Source organism: Motacilla alba, chromosome 4 (assembly GCF_015832195.1).
Source record: "Motacilla alba alba isolate MOTALB_02 chromosome 4, Motacilla_alba_V1.0_pri, whole genome shotgun sequence".
Lineage (NCBI taxonomy): Eukaryota > Metazoa > Chordata > Aves > Passeriformes > Motacillidae > Motacilla > Motacilla alba.
Genome location: NC_052019.1, coordinates 22,728,682 through 22,750,347, shown reverse-complemented (window position 1 = coordinate 22,750,347; position 21,666 = coordinate 22,728,682). Strand labels below are relative to the sequence as shown.

The 21,666-nt window shown below is 38.9% G+C and overlaps 1 protein-coding gene across 2 annotated transcripts in view; it reads right to left on the bottom strand.

Annotated features, from left to right (window-relative positions):
* Nucleotides 1-20,919, bottom strand: part of UBE2K (ubiquitin conjugating enzyme E2 K) — a 44,759-nt gene extending 23,840 nt beyond the window's left edge. The window contains exons 1-2 of one of the 2 annotated variants that reach the window (XM_038136329.1): nt 20,311-20,919; nt 2,990-3,083 (exon numbers count right to left, since the gene is read on the bottom strand). In XM_038136329.1, the coding sequence (XP_037992257.1) occupies nt 2,990-3,083; nt 20,311-20,373 (157 nt within the window). In that variant the 5' untranslated portion in view covers nt 20,374-20,919. The remainder of the gene's footprint in view (nt 1-2,989; nt 3,084-20,310) is intronic. The other variant, XM_038136330.1, reaches the window with a different exon arrangement.
* Nucleotides 20,920-21,666: the final 747 nt, after the last annotated feature.

The following is a 21,666-nucleotide window of genomic DNA, read 5'->3' as shown; positions in this document are numbered from 1 at the left end:
TAAAAAAACCCCAACCCCTAAAAAATCCAAACCCACAAAACCTCAACCTATCTACTGAAAAGCTCTTGATTCAAGTAAAACCCAGCAGCCATTAATCAAGTCTCTCAAAGGTCCTCTCTCCAAACACATTTTAACATGGGATGTAAACATGTTTCAATTAAGTTGTGTCTTGCAATATTCTGATAACTGATCAATAGGAATTGACACTACTAACAGAAAAATAAAAGCTGTAAATTTTGTCAATAGATGGCATTCTTCCTCTCAGTCATTCTTAACTAATGTTACAACATTACCTATAAAAAAATTTGCAGCAGCAGTTTGTTTCAGATACCTCACCAACTATGGTCAACAACTGTTCTTTCACTTCACAATGGTTCTAGAATTCCCTCCTGTATCACAGGGACTGTCTGACCAGAACTACTGCATAAAACTTCTTCATAAAGCACTTCTTGCTGTGTCACTGTTCAGATTATAGATGACAAAACATCAGTCAGTAATTGTGCAGCAAGCATTACTGCTATAGTCATAAAATAAGGACAACATACACTGGCACACCCTCCATAATTATGTAAGGGAATAAATGCATGTAACTGTAATACAGAAATATTAACATTCCAAAGCAAATTATTCTAATGTCAGGAAACACCAGAAACTGGGCTGGCAGTAACTTTCATTTTGTTCCTCACAGCATATGACTTCTAGATTAAAATAAGCATACAATCACATTACTCTTCCATGAGATCCTACCATTATCAGAATAAAAAAATAAGTTCAACCCCCCTCACCAAGGGGTATTTACTATATCCTCATAATTAAATCTACTCAAAGGTACGTAAGTATGTATGCATTTCACATCAACAAATTCTGCTCTAAACATAATGCTGTTTGTCACTAGCAGGATATGCTGAATATCTGAGCAGACAGTACCCAGCTTTTGAAATTCTTGTCTACCTGAATCATTCAGCATCACACAAAACCAAGTTCTGCAGACAGGTATTTCCATCTTTTTTACTCTCTTCATGACCTTGTATACAGTTTTTAACTTTTCTAACACATGAATACATCTTTAATTTCAAATAACTCTCAATACATTCTCAAAAAAAGGCCCATTTTATAAGCCAGGGTAATACTGACCTGGAGGGGGGAAAAAAGGCAAGCTCTGACAAACCAACTCACCCAAGGAGGTTTAATTCTTGCTGAATGGAAAATAAACGCCAAAACCAACATCCTTCTACCACCATTCAGATGTTTCCTAGTATTCAATTGCTTATATACAGATGTTATTACAATACTAAGTCTTGGATTTACAAGATGAACTACACTATTTCAAAACAATAATTATACTAAATTCTAAATAGAATTATTCACTTCCCAACAGATCACCAGCACGAGTCTGTATTTTAGCTGAACAGCATAGTACTCCTTTTAAATTGAAGGCACATATTACAACCAGAATAAACTGTTTCCAGACATTATCATCTGTCAACTATACCTCTGCAGCTGATGAGATGGAGACACATGGGACAAAGGAGGGACAGGGGAAAACCACCATTATTTACTAGACTGTTGAGGAACTCTGGAAATAAAGTTCTGCAGGGCACCCCTACCATTATAGCTGCTTCCACTTTTCTACTTTCTTTCTTCCAGACTAATTTGCCTTCTTGTCAGCTTCTGACATCCACCCCTGCCCAATATTCTTCCATATCAACCACTGTCAGGCTAGTTTTTCATTCTTTTCCTGTCCTGGGTCCCAAAGCTAGAGGGAGACTCTCCCTGCTCTCAAGTCCAATGCTACTGTATCAGCTTCTAGCCCAGAAAAGCAAATCACGAGGGATGTCCTCCACTAGGGAAGATGTGACAACCAGATTTTCATTAGCTGTCACTAATGCTTTTGAGTGCATACACTTCCTATAGCTACAAAACAATTTCCAGGTATCTTCTCCACCTGCTGAGAATTTATTTTTTTCAAAATAATAACAAATGGCATGTGTCCAGTCTCAAGGGAATACTAAAGTCTCAGTGTTAGCTCAAAGTCATAGAGCAACTAGAGCACCTGAAGAACATGCAAAATTGTTCATATTCCAAAAACCCAATTTTTTTGCCTGAGACACTCCTTAATACTTTTTTATTGAAAGTACAAATTCAAATCAAAGTAGATACCTAGCGTGGGAAGGTCAAGTAAAACTATCTTTAGAGCTATCCAAAAATTTTTAAAAAAAAATAAAAAATCCTTATTTATCATGAAAGAACTTTAAATAGAAGGTATTTCTGCCAGTTCCCTATATATTATACACAAAGTTTACAAGCACCAACACTATTGAGTCATTTTGTATCTCTGAAGAGGCATGTTACATTATCCTCTGTTAAAGCTTCTTTATGGAATTTACCTTGCTTTTACCAGACTGTAAGAGATGCATAATTACTGATACCAGCTTTAATAAACTAGAACATCAATAAGGTATAATTTTTGAAGACAGCTAAAGATATGAAGCTCTACTACAGAGTCCCCCACATCAGCATAAATTAAGTATTGGGACACACGGATGCCCAAAATTAATCCCAAATTTAACTTGAAGCTGCGTGAGATAGGAGAAATGCAATATTTATGAATGATCACCACTCCAGATCACAGAAATACATGTACAGTCTGAAGCTCAGTTTCTTAATTCTTCATGGTTAAGGAGCTCAAACTGTCAAGACAGTAAACAAACAACTAGAAGTCAGAATTATACCAATTAAACCAAACAGCTTATATTTGTAAATTAACCTTGATATGGGATAGTCTATCCTACTGCTGAATAGATCTCTCTTCAGGCAACACAGAAGCTGAACTGAAAAAAATTTTTAAGCTATATTAAAAAAAAAAAAATCAGACTATTTAAAAACATGTACCTCTACATTTTATGCTGTAATTATTTTTACAAACAAAGCATCTCAAGACACATGACTTGAAATGTACAACAATTGCATACACAAAAACTTTACTTGCCTTCATATGGTGTGTCCGGAGGTCCTGCTATTTCTCCTCTTAATTCTGTAAAATTCTCATCTACAAGATCTACTTTAATTTGATTTTTGCTCGTCTTAAAAATAAACAGAGAAACAAAGAATCATAAGTAAACATGTCACATACAAATTTCCCCCAAAATATGCTGTTTTAAATTTTTAGAACAGTACTTAAAAGTAAGCAAACATTTGAAAATATAGTAACCTAAAGTTAATATCTATCTTCCAGTTGAAATTTTACTTGATTAAAAACAGACGACTTGTGAAGCATTAAAAACTTCAATACTATTTCTACTACCACTAGAATATGCAAAGCAATCCAGCAACATATCTAAAATTGTACTTTGAAGTTGACTATATTTTAAAATGACCATGACCTTTCAAGTCAGCTATTAATTCTACATATCTAAACTATAAAATTAAATTGACCAAATTACACATCAGTTCTTTTCATATTTAGACCAATTTATTTCAAAACAGACACGTTTGTCACTTGCAATGGAACACGGAAAGACTTCTCCAAATGGAGCAGTATTTTTAACATTACAATGATCTAAACAGAGTACTGTAGTCCTAACATCATGTATATCTTTAATATTTAAGCATAAGATACAATTTACTTTATGCACTTGAATGTCATTGTCACCTCCTCAGCATTTTCACACCCCATCTGAACTTCTCTATAAAACAAAAATACTGTACTTTGATACTGGAGAAAACATATGTTTTCCAGAAACAGATTCTCCAGAAGTGTTCACCTAGAAGTCCTCATTCCATTGAACTTGCTTTCCAGGTCCAGAGAGCAGTATTAGTGAAAGCCATAAATCTCCTAGCCAGTAACTTTTATTGGGGGGTTGCAAAGCAAAATCTCCTTTTAGAAAGATGTACCATCCAGTTTTCAGAGGTAAGGAATTACAGGTTTTTCCATTCTGCTACTTCTGCATATTGTGCTCACTGACTGCAATACAGATTTCCTGGTTGCTGTGTTATTTTTCACAAGAACTGTTAGCATCTTCTCTGATCTTTTAAAATTGTTCCAACTAGTTCTATACAGCTGTGTTTCTTTTCACCCTCAGAGTAAACCTGGTTGCTAACAGCTACTAGAGAAGGATTAAGTCATATAAAGCTGATGAGTGCCATGAGCTGGTTCTTGAATCTATCAGTGGTAAGAACCATTAAGCACACAGAATTCAATGGACAACAGTTAGGAAATTAATTCTGTTTTATTCCTGCAAGTTTTCTATTGAATCAGTCCCACCAAAACAAAGAGTGCTCTTCTGAGAACCAGAGATGTTCACAGATATAAAGAAAAATCAAAGATTAGATAAAAGTTTCACCATGTAAAAATTCCTAATTCACTAAATTAATCCAATAGTGAACTGGGAGCTTTTAACATCTGTAGTTACATACATTTGTATTTAGAACTTAAAATCCCTTCAATTCACACAAATGAGGCAGCACCTGCAGCTCTCCACAACAGCCAGGCACTGTAAAAAATTCCCTCTCTGAATTTGAAATTGATCTTACGTGACATATCTTCTTGCAAGCTTTCCAACATCGCTTTTAATTTTTTGCTCTCATGCTTCCAACTGGCAGCTTGTTCCAACACCTCACAATTTTTAAAAGCTTTCTGAAGTACAATTAGAAGTTACGATCTATTTATGCCTACTTGTGACAGCACTGTCTCCCAGCTTCAACAAGTTTTTCATATATCTAGTATTTATTCCTCTTGTAAAATATATGGCATTTACACTGATTTTACAGCCTTAATTTTGCTTTAAACAAGCTGAAATTCTAATCCCACCATACTGATGTTTTTAAAAAAGGTTTTCTACCATGTCCCATGATCACCTAACTAGCCCTGCATAAACAAATTTGGACAATGTCTCAGAATCTGTAGCATGAGCATTCTGTTGCACTCACTGAAGACACACCACAACCAGCATAACCTAAGAAAGATGAAATCTGTCTTTTTCATGGTAGCATGACATGAGGCTCAGATCAAGTGACAAGAGTCTTAGCAAGGATTCTGCAGAAGTTTTTGTCCTCTCCAGCGACTGCACAGTGCTTTGTCAGAGGTACTGTCCCTGAGCATGGACTCTTCATTCCCAAAGCCACAGACTGGTTTAAATAACCAATACAAGTGAGTCACTGTAACTATCTGCCCAGGTACTGCAGTCACTCAAACCTCAGCTGAGCTTCTCCTGCTCTCCCTCTGCCAACATCACCTGGCAAGCTCCACCTTTGACAGCAGGAGTTCTTGTCCTTTGCAAATAAGTTTTCATTTAGAGGACTGTACTAATAGCAAACAGGATAAATTTCAATGATGAATTTCATGGTTAATCCATGCTGCAGCTCGCTTCATTTTCTACTTAGCATTCTATTTTTCTTCAGTGACCTCCTGCACACTCTTGTAGCAGCCTGGATCTTCTCCTTCATATTCAGTTTCAATTAGTACCACACTAGCTGTTTTTCACAACAAATCCTTTCCAACTCCATAAATTTGTTTAAAAGCAATCAAACGCACAGTCTATCACTAAGATCAGTTTCTTTCAAGAGTCAGTGATCCTGGTTCCCCACTTTGAGATGACTGCTTCTATTACTACAGCTGTACCTGTCTCCATGCCCTTACTTGCTGTGCACAGCACCTTAAGAAAAAACAGCAGGCAACACTGCACTGTTTTATTGCAGGGATTAATTTAATTTTGTATTTATGCTTAAATTCTACCATGTCATCCATATACCAAATTAATTTTTTCTTCAAATAGCTGAAGATCCTTTTTTTCATGTTATTCTGACACTTTTCAAGGTTCAGCTCAGCTTCACCTTGACAAGTATTGCTTTATCCATCATCCCTGGAGAAACAGCACAAAGTGATTATTAATCAAATTAAATCTGGAGTGTTTTCCTACAACATTTCTCTTTAATGAGGATCATGTAGGATAAAATTACTTAATTTTAGCAGTTCTAACAGAATAAATCCCTTGCCTCCACCTCTACCAACAACAGTGGTCTTCAAAAATTCTCTAACACCAATAACCTTAGCACAGAATTTATGAATCAGCTGGTGATCTCACACCCCGAGCTGATTTTCCAGAAGCAGTTCTCCAAAGACCTCAATACAGTTCCACACCAAGTCTAAAACAGCATCACCTCCTGTTGATCCAGTAACAATTTAGTGAGTAAACCACTGGGCTAGCAATTCCTGAAATATGAGCTATGCCATTACTCACAGCATTTATTTCCATAATTTCAGAGCTGAATTCTGTAACAATGCAATGTCCAGAAATCTATCACTAAAATCCTTTTCTAGAAATCTACAAGTCCAACACTAGCAGAACTTTCCATTATCACACCTGAAAATTACTTTGATCAAGACTGATCAAAAAAACCCCAAACAACAAACAGAACACAAGACAGAGAGAAAGGAAAACTGATGCAATAATTTTCCCTTGCATCATGCAAGGGAATGCATGATGCCATTCCCTCTTTTTTTCTTGATATTCTAGATGGATTATGCAAAGCCATTTTTCTTTTTAATTCACACTAGGGTCTAGTCAAAAGATTTGCTGTCTCTAAGACCAAGTCAACTGCTAAGATTCTTTCTGCAATGCTATAGTCCTGCCTAACCAATCTTATTCTGCCTTGTGGAAACTAAACCCAAGAGTAAGAGACTAAACTAAAAAGTATGACACAGACAAGTTGGGGAAGATTCATATTATGCTCTTTTATTCACTACTAAAAGCTTTATCTCTAAAAAGAAACCCAAATGAATCAATCCTTCATGAACTGTCATTCTGTGAGCATCTTCCAAAGATAGGACACTTAATCACATTTATCACAGTAACCATTCATTGATAATATTTCATTTGTCTTCACCTGCTTCCTCTTAAAAAAAAATCCAGAATTTTACTGTCTAATTTTATGTTTTAGTAACTTCCTTGCAAAGAACACACAATCCACTCCACCAGAAAATTTGAGCATTAAGTTCTGCCACTGTGAAGACACAAACACACATCTTCACTTCTACTAAACTCATTTTAGAGAGCAGCTCTGGACTCTATAATATTACTCTCAGCAGATAACAAGCTCTTCTGTTCTCCTTACTCACCATAGTCTACAGGCCTTAATAAGGAGGGCCTGCCCATTCTGAGGGCCTGTCTGCTTTCTGCAGGAAATCCAACCTTTTTCCTGAGCTTTCAATACCATTTCCTTCTCTCTTCTTCAACCTGCCTTTAGAAACCTCTTTCATTTCTTCATGGCCTATTATCCTCTTCACTAGTCCAGTAACTCTACTCTTAAAAATCCAGTGTTTTCCTTGACACAAAATAAACAAACAAAACCATTACATATCAACACAAAAGAGTGTATTACGACAATAAAAACTGCATTTTTCTTCTAAATTTTATTTCTCACAAACAAAATACTATTTACTAAATTTACTAAAATCATATATTCAAAGTTTGATCCTGTGTACGTCTATTTCATGAAGACTGAAGTAGAGCAAATTGCTTTTTAGAAATAGGAATTATAATTACATCAGAACTTTTTATGCCTTCTAAAAAAGCCTCCAAATTCTTCAGTTATTTTGATAAGGAGACCACCAGAGAGTCAATCTCAAGCAATCAGCATAAAAATGCCTATTATCAGGGATGGTGATGTATAGACAGATACTGGTAGGCTGAACTAAAAATGAAATAATAAGATATTTCTAATTATTTTTTATTTAATTACATGGCCAGCAGTCTTGACATGTGTTGAACTCTCTTGAGTAGTAGCAAAAAACCCAAGCAAACAAACCCAAACTCCAAATAAATCCCTCACATTTCCATGTGAGCCATGGCTACCAAACATCATAAACTTAATACTGGATGATTGCAACATACAAAAAAATTTTCGAGTGAAGTTTTCCTAGAACCAACCAAGTCTACTTACTCCCCCCAGGACAGTATCTTCACATTAGATCCTCAATCTCTGTATAATAAATTACTCTACAAAGGAATAAATGCATCCATTAGCAAACGTACTATGTTTTTAACTATTGGTGACAAAACTAAAAAAGAAAAGAATGTGTATTAGCAATATTAATAACTTCAGCATGTTATTTTAAAAATAATGAAGTAGTGTCAAACTGTTATTTGCATGTTCTAGGTCTGTCTGTCTCTCCTTACATATTCAGACACCATGTGCAAATTCCTACCAAGTATCTTTGGGTATAAGGGACAAGGTGGTGAACAGGATTTATAAAAACAGAAAACAACATACACAAAATCACCTTAAACCTAATTAGATCTGGAATTTAAAACCTAGTGACTACTTCTGAATTATGTTGTATGTGGGGAAAAAAAAACCCCTACAATAACAACGAAAAGAACAAACAAACAAAACCACAGAACAAATTAAACAAAATCACAGATCCCTGCTATTCCATACAGGAATTATTTACCTACAGTCTGTGATTTTGCTGGTCTTATAAAATTATTTATGCATACTCTAGATTGGATCAAGTACTATTATTTTTTGTTAATTTACTTTGTTTTACAGAAGATAACGCAGAAAACTCTAGAAACAAATGCATGTTTTTATATAAACAAAACTAAACCAGAAAAAAAAACTAACCTGAAAATACACATGTATGTGATGAATGATGCATATAAACATTGCACTAAAATCAGCTATGTATTAAAACTCTGTAATCATTCAGGGCTTTAAGACTGGCCCCTTACACATTTAGAAAGAGTTTTAAGGAAGTGACAAAAATCTTAAAGAATGTACATGCAAAAATTTCAGCAAAGATTAAGGAATAAACTTGAAAATTTTCTTTGAAATTTTTTCAACCAAGGACAAAGATTGTGAAGGAGGTTTTGCATATGCAAAATGTTTTCAATCACTAATTGTTTCCCCAATCACAGAAACAAAATAAAATTACTTTATCTTTCCAACAGGATTTTAAAACTATTGATTCATCCATGAGGTAATCTGGCAATAACCACTTTTGAACCTACCTAGAATATAACAAAAATTTAGTTACTTCTTTATTACAACCATGACTTACAAATGTGAAGTAGGTACTTTTGAACATCCAAACATTTTATACTGACATTACAAAGTTCAATATTTAATAAGCCAAATTAAGTGATAAATCCTTCCCCTAGTCTGAAGCCATGCTAGCAAAATTAAATTGTTATACTGTAAAGTTATTAGTGCCTTATAAACTCTTTTTACCCTCCCACCCATTTTATATTCCAACACAACAGTCTTATTCTACATCAAAATCTCTCAAGAACGTATCTCACCAGACTTACAGAAAAAGATCACCTGACTATCCCAGTGAAATCTGTAACACCATTTTTGCACAAGGCCGTAAGTACTGAGTCAACTTGTTTTGCGCAAAAGGCTCCAATATTTCAGCAGCAATTTACTCCGTAAAACAATTATTTAAATAAATTATAAAACAAAACCAAGTTCACCATTCTTATCCTATTTACCAACTCTTTGCAAATCTATGGATAAATATTCAAAGCAATTTTGTTTTGCAATATTTATCTTGTTATTTTCTTATGCTCTTTTGCTAAGGTACGATTCTGAACTTAGTCCAAACAGTCCAGGTCTCCCTCCTTCACTGACATGCCAGAAAGGAAGACTCCTAAAAAAGGCTTGTGTCTTCAGCTGCTGTCTAAGAAGTCAATCCCAGACTCTCATCTCCCTTCTTTTCAAACTAACACTCTCCTTTCTTAACCCCCTTGCTACCCCAGAGTAGGCCAGAGTAAGTACACTGCATCCACTCAGTTCCCTCTTTCACAAGAAATGGGAAAACATAAAAAAGGGAGGAGGTGTCACTCAACTAGGAAGCAAAGTGTAGTGCACTGTCATGCAGCAAAACAGCAAATTCAACTTACCAAAAAAAAAAAAAGGTTTTATAATCCCACTGCCACCCCCTCAAAGAGCTACCAAAGCAAGAGAGCATAGTTCAATACTTGCAAAATATTCCTTCAGACTCACTCCAGTTTAAAAGCCAAAATCAAGTGCATATCCTGAGCCTATTATTATTAAGAGAAGCAGAAATGCCACATAATTAGCACAGTGCTATGAAGTACACACACTGCACTACCAGCTGAGATCAGCAGATCACATCTGCACTCTAGAGCTAGCGCCTGCTGACCTTCAAAGCACAGAGCAACGCCAGAGAGAAACAATCCAGCGGCTGGGGCAGGGCAAAGAGAAGAAACACTTCCATCACAAGCACATTAAAGAGCAGTCTTCTAGAGAAGAAAGGGTCAACACCAAGAAATGCATTTCCTTAAAATACTCCCATGTTCTTTAAACCTATCAATAATTTCAGTCATGGAAGTTCTACCAAATTTCACATTCTATTTCATCCCCCCATATTAACATATATTAGGGTATATATTACATCTGTATATATTACATCTGTTCTAGTAAAACTAGGTGACATTGGTTTTGCATACTATTTGTTTCATTTACTGATCAAAATACTATGTTACTAATAAGTAACTTGTATTTTAATGTATCTTAACTTGTATTTTAATGTATCTAAGGAGCTACAGGTATGAATACTGTGTGAATTCTGTATTACTTGTGATTAGACAGTGTAAGAATTTTCATATTTATCACAATATACAAGAACAATACTGAGATATTCTTCTCCTGCCAGAACACAAAACATCTAAAATATTAAAACCATCTTCATTTTTCAAGAGTTAGACCTGGAGCACCACAAAGTTTTAGTGGAATTTTTTAAATTTAAGGTGGGTAAATATCCATTCCTGCTAATGTTCAGCTGTTAAAACATCACTCTACCGAAACCCTTAAGAGACTGTACTTCCACAGTGCCTTAAACCAGTCTAACACTGGCCAAGGTCCTACTTCCCTTCTGATCACAGAATTAACGTCAAGGAGGGGATAAGATTTTGTGTAAGCATTCACACAACTGCACAGCAAACATCTGAAATAAGCACACATTAGCAAGAGAGTTCTTTCATTTTAACCCAACCCCTGATTTGATTCACCACTGAACATTGCAAGTAAGAGAAGGAGCACATAAGCAGGAAGAAGAGATGAGTCTGGAAGAGGAATGTGACACTGCTTCCTGGAACTGCCTTAGGACTGGTTAAAAGAATTCTGAAATTTCAGCTCTAGCGTCTGTCTAAACTATTTCTGACTAAACCATCACATCAGTCAGGGAGACCAGAGGTGTGACTGACACAGCTCTTCTGGCATAAGCCCTAAGTGCAGTTACACAGTCACTGCTTGTCTCACTAAGGGACACTGTGGTTAAACTGGTAAAGCTGGGCCATGAAAGGTGTGTACATAACTGCACACGTACTCTCCTGCACTCCTCCAAGGGCCCCTGCACAGGCTCTGTCGAGCTATGCAAGATATTTACAGTACCTCAGAGCATAAATTGTGTGCAAGAGTTACCCAAAAGTGATCTGAGCCTACTAAGATATTCAACATCAGTGTGGGCATAGTGCAAAGGACTCCTGCTCCCTTCAGAAAGGTAAGGGAGGAAAGAAAAGATGCATTTTTCCTATCTTTTTATGCATGGTTCTGGTTTTGACTTAGAACTGAAATACCCTGCAGATAAAGCATGCTTTAATAATAATTTTGAACCGTTATTTGAATTAGCCATTTTATGAACATACAAAACCAAGTGATGCAGACTCAGCAGTAAATTACATGTATCTACCCTACTTAGGTTAGCAAAGGAATCACAGGATTCAGTTCATTTTAAATTGATTATGCTAATTCACTCACAGTCTCAGAGCTTGAAGACTAGCAAAAATAGCTCAAGAACAGTTTTTCTGTACTAGCTTCCCACATGGACACCCTTATTCCAAAGTGGAAGGGCTTACCTAAACACCATGAAGGCTCTAAGAGCCTCTGAAGAAAATACAACACAGCTACCATGATTTCCATTCATGTATGCTACCTTATTCCATCACAGCCTCCAGTACTTTAACACATCCTAACATTGCAAAAACTCAGAAATACTTCCTCACAGTTCCTTTTCAGCTAAAAATAAAAAGTAAAATATTTTCAGCCTGAGCTAAAATACCTGTTTAAGTAAAATATGGACTAATGTATTTGTGGGTTTGAGTTTCTTCCCCCCCTCCTGAAACACTCTATAGATGTACATGTTATATTAACTTGTTTTTTAGAATTAACTAGACTTACAGTCTTTCATTAGTCTTTCCCAATCTGAACTGTTGATCATACTGGCTAATAACGAATAAAAATTATGAAATAATGAACTTCAACTAGTTTCCCATGTGTTGTGTGACAAGGTAGACAGGACAGGCCTTATTAGCCATCCAACAGAAGAATGACACTCAGGATGAGCCCAGCTCTCTCAGACGCTGGCATAACTGAAGTTATATAGCTGGAGTTATACTGCAGGCCTGACTTTTACAGTGTCCAATAAAGCACAACACTGAATGAAGCTTCTTCTGTAGCCATTGACATTCACAGTATCTCCCTCCTGTGCAGACACTTTGAAGGATAGACAGGAGCAATCCATTACTTTAGCAGAATTCTATTGTAATATACTAGATAAACAAACAGATCTGGTACTCCAAGTTATTTTTGCTACTCAGAGATACTTTATTTATGATGCAGATACTATTTTGTAAAATACTCAGGGCAAGCATATTCAAGTGCTCCCAAGTCAAATATTACAAATATTAACACTGATATAATCTCAAAGGAAAATTTTGGATAAGTCAAGACTGCAGATGTGGACTACATCCAACTCACAATATTCAGTGATTCTGTGAAACATCCCTTGAGTGCCATATAGAATATTATTTGCCAAAATTCCTACTCTTTGCCATAAAATAACTAAATTGATTCCTTTTCTATATCTAAATTGCAGCAATTTTACTTAGCTTGTCAAAGACAAAAAGATAGCCTGCCTCTTAATGATAAACTTTAACCTAAAGCATTTTCTCAATTTAATACCAGCAGCAATTATTAGTGTAAAAGTGATGAAGTATAATAATGGCAGCAGTCCTTATTAGGATTACAGAATCTAGGAATCTAAAAACCATTTAACAGGTAAATAATTTAAGAACCACTCCAAGTACTTGCACTAGCTTAATGCAAAATAAAGACCTCTGGACTGTTAACCAGCACTTTCTTGCAGTTTATACTTACACAAATTTACTATGATAAAATGTTAACTTTATTTAAATCTCATACTACATAAAGTGAACTAACCTTAGGACTCGTACACTTCCTTTCTATTAAAAGAACTCCTGGAAACAAGCACAGAAGAATGAATGCAAGACTGGAATTGGTCAAGGATTGGCTAATTTTCAGCACTGCTTTAGGTCCCCAGAGGGCTGTTATCAGAGGGTACCATCATCAGCTACAATCTATCCCCTCATCCTAAACTGACTAATCCACTCCTGTAACCAGGGACTGCTCTCCTTCTTCAGGTTCTTATCACATTACCAAAAACAACCAAATGAGTCTGACTCCAATGCAGACTTAAGTTTTTCTGTTTTCCACTTACTCCCAAAATCTTTAGGATTCTGCCAACTGATATGTTGACCACTTACTAGCAATCTGTACCCAAGTGGACACACAATAAAAAAAGTGACACAGGAAAAAGCAATAGATCTAGCCTTATCTGCACAAATATTCCCACTACCAGTAGTTGGCAAACTCATAGGTCTGGTCAAATGACCACTGACATTGTATATTTTAAATCACAGTCTTAAGCAGTATTCCTAATACTAGTACTGATTAGTATCTACATAATAATGATCCTAAAAGTGCACTGATAGTGCACTATTATAGTCACAGAACTTGAGAAACAGCTACATGGTTCAGGTAAAGGGGCGTTAACTATAAATGAACCTAGTAATTCTGAAAGATCATCCCAGATGTGAGAATAACATGCAGTTTTCTCACCACTTATGGACAAACTTGTTTGATGGCAAAGACGTACAGAACAGAACCATTCTCCATTATTTCCCAGTACAAACTAGAAGATATAATTAACACACCCCAGGATAGGATTAAGAAAACCAAAGATGCACAGTAATGGCATTTCACTATTCTTTTCACGCAGTTATAGGAAACAGGTCTAAACCTTGTCTTGCCTAAAACTGTAGGCATGGCTAAAAACACAGCAGACAAAATTACTTTTGGCAATGTACCAAAGATCTCACAAACAACTATTTTAAAGTTAAGATAATCTTCACATTTCAGAGAAATGAAGCTTAAAGAAGTAGTACAAATCTTGTATTTGTTCTACTTTCAGGGTTCCAAACCAGAACTTGTTCAACATAAAAACCCTGACAGCATTGCATCTACCAGAAAAACCCAGCCTACAATTTGTCATACAATAGTGAAAACTTTTAAACTAAAAAGAAATGGTCTACTTAAAATTTTTTCTATTTGTTTACAGGGAAAGGTTTTACCAGATGTGGTGACAGAGTTGGAACCCTTTTATGTTTTTTTTTGACAAACAGAAGCAATAATTAAAAACCAAACTTATACTAGAGATTCTGTAATCACGCAGGTAGAGACAGCTGGGTGGCTTCTAGTCCCCACCACCTGCTCAAAGCAGGTCCAATATGACCAGGTTGTTTAAGAATTTGTAGAGTTTTGAATTCCAAGCACAGAGATTCTGCAAGCTTGCTGATCACCCTGCTTAAATGTTTGACTACTACCGTTGTAATTTTTTTTCCCAGTGTCTGGTCAGAATTTCCCATGTTCCAGCTTTTGTCTGCCACTTCTTACCACATTCCCAATGCACTTCTGAGACAGGTCTGGCTCTTCTCGAAGTCTCTTGTTAGGTATTTATAGATAACAGGAAGATGTCCCTCTCAACAACATCAACTCTTTCACCGTCTTCTCACATATCTTTTGCTCCAGTCCCTTTACCACCTTGACAATCTTCTGCTCAGTTCATTTGTGTATGTATCTGAACACAGAACACCACACATGTTCTCTCAAGCAGAGAACAGAGGTGAAGAATCACTTCTCACAACTCACTGACTATATTCTTGCTAATGCAATCCAGTATGTGGTTGGACTTCTTTGCCACCATCACGTTCAACTCGCTTTTCACTAGGTCATGAAGTTCTTTTCCTGCTAGACGGCTTCGTTTCCAGTCAGTCTCCTGACTGCACATATGGATGCATGGAGTTACTTCCTCCCAGGTGTAGGACTTGGCACCTACTTTAGCTGAGCTTCAAAAGGTTCCTGCCAGGACATTCATTTCTCCAGCCTACTAAGATTCCATTTTGCATAGCAGCCCCAAGCTCCATACACACTTTTTTAATCATATGCAGGCCTTCTGAGAGACTGGTACCAATATAATAATGACACTTTAAACGTTCTTATGTTTTCACCTTTTTTTACCTTTATGCCTTTTAATCAACTAAGCACACTCAAGCTTTTTTCACACAGTTGTCCTGGTTTTGGCTGGAACAGAGCTGATACAGGCCTGGGTTTTGGATTTAGTCCGAGAATAATGTTGATAACACACTGATGTTGCTGGGTACAGCACTCTAAGTCAAGGACTTTATAGTTTCCCATGCTCTGCCAGCGAGCACAGGAACAGGAAGCCAGGAGGGTGCATGGCCAGGACAGCTGAGCCAAACTGGCCAAAGGGATGTTCCATACCACAGACTGTCACACTCAGTATAGAAACTGGGGGGATTGGCTGGGAGCTGCTGATTGCTGCTGGGATGGGCTGGGAACAGATGAACAAGTGGTGAGCAATTGCACTGGGCATCCCTTGTCTCCCTCCAGTTTTAGTCTTCTCTCTCCTTTTGTAATCTCCCTTTCCATTATTTTTACTACATTTTACTTTATTTAAATTATTAAACTGCTCTTGTCTTAACTCATGGGTTTTATCTTTTTTCCAGTTCTTCCTGGCCCATTGTGGGGAGTGGGGTATCTGATTGAGCAGCTGCATGGTACTTGCTGCCCCCTGGGATTAAACAATGACAACAATCCCACTGCACTCACTAAACTTCTACTGACTTCAATGTGACTATTCTTACAATTCAAAGGTTAAGCACATGTATCACCATAAAATGGATACTGTTTAAAATATATATGTTGCTGGCTCAGGAACCATAATAGAAGAAATTTCATTCTCATAAATACCTGCATTCCTTCTACATGATAAATAGGAAGAAAACAAGAATCCTACTAATGACAAAGTACAATTACAACCAGAAGTTTCCACATTAGTGGATTCAGTATCTAGCACCCAAGACTGCCCAAATATAAACAAACTAAAGCAATGAAGTTTTTAGGAGCCTGAAGACTAAATATCTATGGCTTTTCTGAACAGCAAAAACATTTTCAGAGATGTTACTTAGTATCTTGCTATATACTGACATAAATCACAAGACCTCTAAAGGCAATGATAAAAGCCAGCATGAGAGCTACTCACTAGGTCTTTAGTAGTCTAAAAAAGGTATGGCAGACTACAGCTATTTTTCCCATCCTTTTTGCCTGCATTGAAACACATAGCAGACTCTGAAACAAACACTCATTTCCTTCTTGGAAATCAAGTACTTGAAGGTTTTGTTGCTTACCCATTATCTTCGCTTGAATGCTGTTTTGGGTTCGAGCAAGTTGCAAATTTACACTGCTACTTCAGATATCTGTTCATGAAGATACTCATACTCTAAAATTGCAGCTGAGTTTGATTTACTCTCAGCTCTACCTGGATTTACCTGCCATAAATGTCTCTTCATATTTGCAAGAGAAGAACACTTCATGGTGGATATACCAGCAATTCTCCTCTTGCTAGAAGGAAGCTATGTGCCCCAAAGTGTCACCTTCAATATCAGATTAGAGTTTTCACTACAAAAGGTATCAATTAGTAGAAAACACCTTATATTTCCACATGATAAAAGAAATTGGATGGCAAATTAAACACTGAATCCTTCACTGCTAGCACAGTATAATTTCTTCAAAGTAAACACTGATGCTTTATTAAAAGACAAAAAACAAGTCACACGTAGTGTTTAACATACCTGATCAATTACACCATGTCTCAGCATCAGTCTTTAAGTGACCACAAGATCTTTCAATATGTTTCTATTCATTATTAAATGCCAGGCAAGTTCTCCCTCTCATAAGACAGCTACTTATAAACAGAGAGCAGGTAAGGATTTGGCTACCCACTGCAGCATTCCAGTAACTTAATCTAAAAATAATACCAGCTAACCTTCACTAAAACTTTCTCCTACTTAGTAAAAGCGGGATACTATTCTCCTACCACCTATTCATTGGCTTCTCCATCATGCTACAGCTTCATACTTTTGTTCAACATACATTTTGTAGCTTTAGAATTTCAGCCCATAAAACCAACAAGAAAACAGATTAATGAAATGACAGAACAAGGAGAGAGATAAAGTGTAACATCTGATCCCTTGCTTACACATATTTAACCAGTAAAGTTACTACCTAGACTAACTTAATAACTTTATTACAGATGCACAATATCTCGCCTACTTTAGAACTGTAAAGCTTTCTCCACACACAAAAGTAAGAAGTTTAAAACTCATACTTTAGAGAGCACTCCTGACAAAGAAACTTTAGTTAGTTTCATCTATTTAATTCAGATATTGAGAGATGCAAAGTTACAGGTATCCCTCCTAAATAAACAATACCTTACTTCTTAACATAATGTCATGTTTATAACAAAACTACAAATAATAAAGCAAGCAGAGCAGAAGCACTTTTCTCTTCCTCAAGTGTGAAAAGACTTTAAACACTTTTACAAAACACTCAAGAAGTCCCAGACTCAATTTAGAAATATGGAAGATCCTTCATCTCTTACTTGTAAACCAGACAGCAAGGTAGTATTTCACATTTTAGTTATTTCCCAGAAATTGCATTCAAGGAAAAAGGAAGTGCTAAGTAATATGAAAAGTATATTTAGTCCTGAGTAGCAAGGATTCATAGATCCTTATCCATAGCACAAGGATAAACACACTTTAGAGTGTGTTTAGCACTTCCAACACATTCTTCAAATGCAGAAGGAATTAACTGTCATCCAGCTGCTCCCTTTTAAAAACATTTCTGGTTCCACCACTCTATTTCAGCATAAAGGTGAGTAGTGGAAGAAGACAGAGAACAAACTTCCTATGTAATTTTCTCCCTGTGTGCCTATGCCCTTCCCAGGCATTTGTGCTCCTATCTACAAGGTAAAGGGGAGGGAGGGGGGCTGCTCTTCAAGTAGTTCGAAGCATTAAATCAGGAATAATTCAAGAACAGATAATGTGAGCCACTTTGCTTTCAGAGAGGGACTTACAAACTTCTAAACAACAAATTCTGCATTGCCATTCATTAAAAAGATCTATTTCTTTTTGAAGAAACCATGTTTAATAATAATTTTAGTAAATAGTAAGAAAACTCCTTTTCTTTTTTTTTTGTTTTGTGATTTGTAGTATTTAGTTGGATCTTCATTCATCATGTTTTCACACCCAGCGATAATGACACCATAGTTTGCCCTGGAATGTACAAACATTCACAAAAAAACTTTGCTTGCAACTTTGATAACCATTGAGTAATGCTGAAATTTTGCATTTGAGACATGGGAGTCAGTATAGTCTGTAAACAGCAATTTTATACATACTAATATATCATGACACTTATGTAGCTTGCTAATGGCAGAAGAAAAAGAAATATGAAGAGTCTGCTGTACTATGATTTTGAAATTCCATTAACTGCATTTCATAAGAATTATGACCTTTTTTCTGGATAGCTTTAGGCAGCTCAAAGGCTATCTTAAAATAATATCCATTTCCAAAATTCTGTAACTGTGTCCTAAAGACTAAACAAACAGAAATAATCAAAAATGTGCACACTAGATCCAGTCTTTACAGTAAGAAAATTTACCATTAACCTCCCCAAAACCTATGTAAGTTAAGGTTGGTTTTTTTCTCTACATAAAGCAAAGGAAAAGGGTTTTGAAGCCTTTAGAAAGCACTTCCAAATAGACTTCTTTGTTTCCACAGTATCAGCTGGTTAAACGGGGTATGAGGTCTACATTCTCTAGCACTGGTATAAAGGTATCCACCTAGAAATTTCTCTTGGTCTCCATGCAATTCTGTATTTGCTGTGCAATAGCTTGGCAAAATCAGCCTGGGCTCTAAAGGCAGCTGTAAAACAAGGCCCTTACATTTTTCTAGGGGCTAGTTCAAGATGCATAGCAACAATGTTGTTTGCACACAATTTAAAAGTACATCAACTACTGCTACTCTGTGTTTTCCTTAAGCCATTAGTACCTTTGAAATATTATCCTCTCATTTTTTTCTCTGTGAATATGTCCAGATTTCTGAAACACCAGCTCTAAGAGTTACATATTCACATTAATATTGCACAAGGATCTAACCTGCAACATCATCCCAAGTAGGACGACAATGACGACACAACCATTAAAACCTATCTGGCTGACGTCCACCAACTCAGACACAGACACACCAAAAGCTATATTGATGCAACCCTGCAAACACTGCTATATATTCCCCCAAACTAATCGGAACTTCTTTACTGCTGCCCTGAAAGTAGTCAGCCTCTCTTACTGACCACCACATACCTCTGAACATACTGATCAGGAAACGAGGTAACATGACTGAAATGAGTGAGGCTTTAAAAGCATCCTTCTGAAGGTGAGTAAGCCTGCAGTGGGATAAAGGAAGTTCTGTATACAGGGAAGCTAAATGGAGGTTTAATAGCAACGGCTAAAAAGCCCCAAATATTAAACCCCTACCCTGCAGCCTCTGGCACTGGCGAGCCAAAGGGGTCAGCTGAAGGGGATGTGCGGGATCACGTACCCCCACCTCGCCCTCCCCAGTCCGCCTCATCCATTCCTGCCGGCCCTCCCGGTGCGGAGCGGGCGGACGCGGGAGGGCGCGTGCCGGGGGTCCCCGCGGAGGCCGGGCCGGCCCCACCCGCCCCGCTCCGTGGCCTCCGGCCTGGCGGCGCTCCCGAGCACCGACCGCCGGGAGCCCTCGCCGGGGGCCGGCCCGCCCAGCCTCCTCGGGCCCTGCCGCCGCGCTTCCTGCGGCCCCCTCCTCCTCCTCCCAACGGCTGGCGGGCCCCGTCTCCCCAGGAATCGCCATTCCCCTCCCAGATGCCGTGGGACGGGCCCACCTCCAGCACGGGGAGGTGGGGCCGAGGGGGGTGCGGGGTCCCCACGAAGGCCGGCGGGGCACCCGCACCGTCCACTGCTGCCCACGCTCGCACGGGGGAGGGTGGTGGTGGCGGCGGCGCGCAGGGGGAGGGGGGAGAGGCTCTGACCTCTTCGCTCTTCAGCACCTCCTTGAACTCCCGCTTGATCCTCTGCACCGCGATGTTGGCCATCTCTGCAGCGGGCACCCCTCGCCCCCTCCGCGCCGGGCCCAGCGAGCTCCGCCGCCGCTCCGCTGGAGAACTCCCGGCCCTACCAAAATGGCGCCCGCGCCGAGCATGCGCGAATGGGCTGCCGCCGCTCCTCAGGAGGGGCCGCGGGAGCGCGGCCGGAGCGGCACCGGGGCGGCGGTGGGGCCGGGGGGGCCGTGGCTGGACGCTGGCGGTGGGGCGGCTGCGGCGAGTGGCCTCTGGGCCGCCTCCTCCCCGCTGACCCCGAAGGAAGGGTGCGCTGCCCACCTGTGGAGGCGCAGGGGCTCGCCCCGCCGGCCGCCCACCCGCCCGTCCCAGGAGACACCTGCCCGAGCCGCTCGCCCTGTCACGGGCCGGGCGGGCCCGTGGCGAGAGCGTGAGGAGGCACCCCCTCAGGCAGAGCCCCGCCGCGGGCGGGCCTCGGGGCACAGCTGAGGCCGTTGTGTCGTCATGGCTCCCGCCCGGCCCTGTACCGGCAGCGGGGTGAGCCCTGAGGCACCGGGCCGGCGAACGGGTGAAGGAGCACCCTTGGGAGGGCTGGGCCGGGTCCGCGGTAGCGGGGGAAATGTCTGAGGTGTCGAACTGAGGAAACAGCTGGCCCGAGGAGCAGCTGGTATGTCTGCTGCTGAAGCCCCCGAGCAAAAAGGACTAGGGGGCTCTCGCGTAAACTTGAGAATCTGCTCGCCCGGGCCCCTAACAGCGGTTCTCATCTATTTTTTCCCCATTATGCTCGGCAGAGAAAAATGTTATTCCTTACGCGTCTCTCTCCCAGACCTGCTCTTCGTCCTCTTTCCCCCTTCCCCTGGAGACACTGGTGCCTCCTCACACGGGACCAGGAGAACTTGCAGGCCCAGAAACAGGTTACTTAATGGGGACAGTAAAAGGAACTGCTGCTTTTCACAGATTCTGCTACAATGTTTTAAAAGTAGAGTAAAAGGCAAAGGTCAGCCCTGTCTAATGGACGGTTTATTGCAGAAGCAAATGTGGGCACCCACGATGCTGCTTGTGTTCTGAAATCTGAAATAAGGAAACAGTAACCGTAACTTCTAACCTGAGGTGTATAAAATAAGGTATGTTATCGAAGAGCATAGATTTTCAGAGGAGAACATGAGACTGGATTTTGAACTGTTGTTTATTCAGGAACTAGAGGCTTTCAAGACATTAAGGTTTACAGGAATATTTACAGGGCCCCCTTTTAACGGTGCAGTGCAGGACAATGTACAACACAGACATTTATCTCAACAAATGTCGACTTCTGGTAGGGCTGTTATCTGC